General features: G+C 35.3%; 1 protein-coding gene across 1 annotated transcript; it reads right to left on the bottom strand.

Annotated features, from left to right (window-relative positions):
- Positions 1 to 764: 764 nt before the first annotated feature.
- Positions 765 to 4,507, bottom strand: LOC107463595 (uncharacterized; the record flags this gene model as incomplete). Its single annotated transcript, XM_016082418.3, is given in 7 exon segments — positions 765 to 1,389; positions 1,908 to 2,086; positions 2,167 to 2,409; positions 2,563 to 2,696; positions 2,912 to 3,135; positions 3,817 to 4,248; positions 4,451 to 4,507. Coding segments are annotated over 7 exon segments (1,386 nt in total), but the record flags the coding sequence as incomplete, so codon positions are not given.
- Between the last annotated feature and the right edge of the window lie 102 nt (positions 4,508 to 4,609).

Consider the following 4,609-nt stretch of genomic DNA (forward strand, 5'->3'; position numbering starts at 1 on the left):
TTAATAATTAATTATATTAAATTATAATTAATATAAATAATTATGTTAAATCAATATCAAATATTATTTATATTGTTATATTAAATCATAATTAATTAAATTTATTTTACATAAAAAATAAATTTAATTTTTATATATTATAAAATAATTTTTAGTTGAATTATTTATTTTTATTTATAAAATTTAAAATACTAATCAAATTTAAGTTATTTATTTTAATATTTTATAATATTGAATTATTTTGAATTTATAAATTTAAATAATATTATTAAAAAATAATAATTATTATATTAATTTTAATTACTTAATTAATTAATTAGGTGGGACCACAATAGGGATTAAAGTTAGTTCCTTCTAATGGAGAAGAGAGAGATTCATTGAGTTCCTATTTATTGGTTATGACGCAAAATCTGATGTGGAGTCACTTTTTATGACAAGTGGGCCATAAATAGGAACTGAGATGAGTTCCCTACTGGAGATGGTCTTAACCCAGTAATTTTGTATCATAATTGAACCCTTATTATCATGAATAAAATACAATTCACAAAGTACACTTGGCAAGCTATTTCCCTATGCATTTTTGCAATTTTCAAGATATAAATATATGATTGCATTTGGTACAATGTTGACCTTTTAATTTTTATATGCATCTCTGATTCTTATCCCTCTTTATAATGAGGTACTATACACCTTAACACCTATAAGCTGTATACTACAGGAGAATGCATTAAATCTTAATTTTACGCAATTAACTTACATACATCTCAATTTCAATTTACTAATATAATATATGATTGAATAAAACTGTAAATTGTTTTACACCATTAATATTAATAAGCAAAATTAAATTCCTACTCTAACTAGACATGCAAGCATGTCTTTCTCATCTCTGATCACATTTGCATTTGAGTATATGAATAAAACTTTTCTATGATTTATTTAACACAACTTTACACTAATTGCACTTCTCAAAATCAAGCACCCTGCAAATGGAACCTAATAGAAAATTGAACCCACACAGAACAATAACCATCTCAAAAGGTGATTAAAAAAGACAAAAGGACTGTTATTTCTGGATGCAGATGAAGTTATGCTGACCTTTTCAACACGTGGACGTGGACGTGGACGTGGACGCGGATGTAGTGATGAACTATCCTGTTCAAAATCGATGGCTGCTTCAACAATCCGGAAATCAATCGCAACCACTCATTTCATGAAAACCTTTGCAGTTTTGCAGCAAGTTATGCTTGAATGAGAGTAGATCATCAAACATCATAGTTTGACTCCATGGCTATCAAGGTGACCGCTGAGCCGTAGCAACTTCACAGTTCCATCCCCACCGCACGAGAGGAAACCTTGCGAAACAACTTGTATATCCGTAACAGCAGCCTGTGATTTTTCAAGCTATCAGTTTAATGCATGAACTTTTAGGTCTCCAATGAATTACTAGTTCCCTAAAACTAACATATTGTTACAAAGCTAATTAACTAAAGACTATTCTTGTTAAGAAAAAGATCCGAGAGTTAAAATGAGGATGTTAGAATGCTCTTAACACTTGTTTTAACACAATATAAATATAATCATGAAGGGAACCATTGGAGCAACGGTTGAATTGTCTCCGTGTGATCTCAAGGTCACGGGTGCAAGCTGTGGAAACATCTACTGATGTAATTATCAGGTTAGGTTGCGTATATGACACCCTTTGGGAGCAGTCCTTTCCTGGACCTGCGTTAACGCGGGATGCTTGTGTGCCGGGCTGCCCTTTTTTATAAATATAATCATGCTATGAAAATCATTGCCAAGCCCACAATAAGGCGCGCCAAAACAAACTTGTCCAGTAAGAAAATGGCAAGGGACAAGACTATAGTTTTATTCATATTTTTAACATGTAAATGTAAACAAATTACCCGAACAACACCACCAAATCCACGGGAACTCGGCTGCACGAAGGTGTGCTTATCATGTATCCTTGACCAATGATGTACTAACTTTGTGTTCTGAGCATCCCAGAGTTTGACATCTCCATCTGTGCCTCCAGTTAGAAACAAACTTGTATTCGGGATGGTAACGACTTTTGTAACAGTCCCTATGATCATAAAATTTAATAAGAAACAGCCCTATAAAGAATAAACCAAGCTGAGAGTGAAAAATAAACTTTATCTTTACCTGAGTGAGCCTTTGGAATATACCAAAGCATACCATCTGTTTTCTGGTCCTTATCATGAGTCGAAGACACAGTAGGGCTATGCCCCATAGTATCAATATGCCTGTGCCTTTTTGTCTTTCCAGTCGCTATATAGCGGAAGTCGTGGAGACCAACATCACCACCTTTACCACCAGTCACGATAATTGGGGAAACAGAACCACCGCCTACATGGCTATCGAAAACAGAAAGGGAGTGCGCACCACCTACATAACACAAAAGACTAGGTTAGTAACATGAAAATATGAGGAACAAACCATCGTTTTTAAGGAAAAACATCATATAAACCTTAGAATTTATTCATCCTTCACAAAATTTATGTATGAACATTCACAAGTACATATTATTTAGGGTAAGACCTTCATGACATAGAATCGAAGCACGGGAAGTTGTTGGTGGAGCTAAAGTGTCCCATATAACCACATTAACAGCATTAGAGCTATACCCAGCTACAGCTATAATTGATCCACTTGAAGACAAGTAGGCCACATCCCTGAAATCAAATATAGAATAGTTTTTGCAATTATGAAGAGTAATCGAGAAACAAACGATGAGCAAAATATTCAAACTTGTTGAATTCCACCATACACATTAATCAAAACCTAAACTCACTATGTAATTGGCTTGATAGATATTCTAAATCAACGGTAAAAGCACAACTAAAGTCAACAGTGACTAAATATATAACTGAAAAAAAAAACTACATACGACGCATGACCGCTAAAGCAGAGTGATGATTCTGTTGGATGAACATTGCTCCTTCCCCCTACCTCCAATTGCCACGTACAGACAGTTCCATCTAATGCAGCACTAGCGAACCGATGTCCGAAGTGATCAAACTTCAAAGCTGATATTGATGCAAGGGCATAAGGTGGAGGGACATTGGCCGCGGGTAGCACTCCATATGTAGCCATAGCTTTGTTCTTATTGAACTGTATACATAATAATGCTCCTCATTAGATATAAACTTGAAATATTGACTGAAAAAGCCAATTAACTTTATATTTTTATGATAGAATTATTTAGATTACAAAAGAAGTTGAAAGTCCGAGAAAATGAAGAGTCCCGTACAGTATATAACACCTGGAAGGAGGAATTATACATAGAGGAAAGATGACAAAGACGAGGAACAATTAAGCTAAGAGAAGTATCTCCTACCCAATTATCTTCCCAAAATTTAAAACAAGAACATCACCTACCTTCAAAGAAAGCATCGGTTTAAAGGCATTAAAAAAGGAATTTCCAGAGGCTCGAATGAGTAGCATGTGCAAAACATACAATTAATTAATACTTAGAAGAATCTAAATAGAATGACAAGTTCAATTCTTATCTTCAGTTTTCAAATAAAATAATTAAAAGAGGGGGCCCTATTTTCGAAAGAATCTAGTGGGCTAGTCCTACAAACTGTTGCCTCACATTACAGCTTCCTTCCAAGTGACAGAAGAATTGCGCGAATATATATGTACATGATGCTAGAATTGTAACATGCCATTAAGATACCATATGATAAGAAGAGAGAAAGCCATCATTACACTTGATTCTATACAAATACAAGCGCATACAGATATATCTATCATGTATGTATAACAATTAACAAGATAATAATTTCTTACCTCCCACAAATAAATGTGTGTATTGCTTGAGCCAACCAAGAAGAAAGGTCTCATCGGATGACTAGACAAAGCCTTCGTAGTTACGTTCTCCATAGTCGCAGGTGGATCAACAACATCTTCAAAATCTTGTTGAATTCCCCAACCTAATCCATAGGCACCAATACCAGCAAAACCTTTAACTCCTAATGCTCCACCACCAGTAAAGTCTTTGCTAGGCCAAACTGAAGAACCTACGCCAACAGTTGCTCCACCGAGCCCAAGGTGTGCGCCTTTGTTGTTGCCAAGACCAACACCAGGCGAAACACATGTAGGAGCAGGAGTAGATTCCGAACCTGCCCACCCATCTTGTGGCCAATCAGCCTTGGCCCACAAGAAGTCCGATGACTTATCACTTGAAGGCATCCCATCTTCCATACGGAAGAATACTATACCCTGAGTTAGATGAAAGGAAATAAACCAATTTATAAATCTTCCAGACATCTTCGACTATTGGATTAAAATATTCCTAGAATGTCAATCTGAATGTAGTGAAATTCATAACAAAGCCGTCAAAGAAGATAACCAAGCACATTTGCTAATTTGAAACTACCAAGCATCCATAGCTTCAGAATAACAAAGAATGAACAGTACAAACCTTCCGGTTGCTAGCAACTGCAGCTTCCTGTTGATCAGTAGAGTTTATACACAATGCCTGTTCAAATGTAGAATCAGTGTCGTTATTATACACATATTGACATATGGGTGGCCATGTTTTTTTTTTGTTTTGTTTTTTTTTGGGGGGGGGGGGGGGGGG

The sequence above is a fragment of the Arachis duranensis genome, chromosome 8 (assembly GCF_000817695.3).
Source record: "Arachis duranensis cultivar V14167 chromosome 8, aradu.V14167.gnm2.J7QH, whole genome shotgun sequence".
NCBI lineage: Eukaryota > Viridiplantae > Streptophyta > Magnoliopsida > Fabales > Fabaceae > Arachis > Arachis duranensis.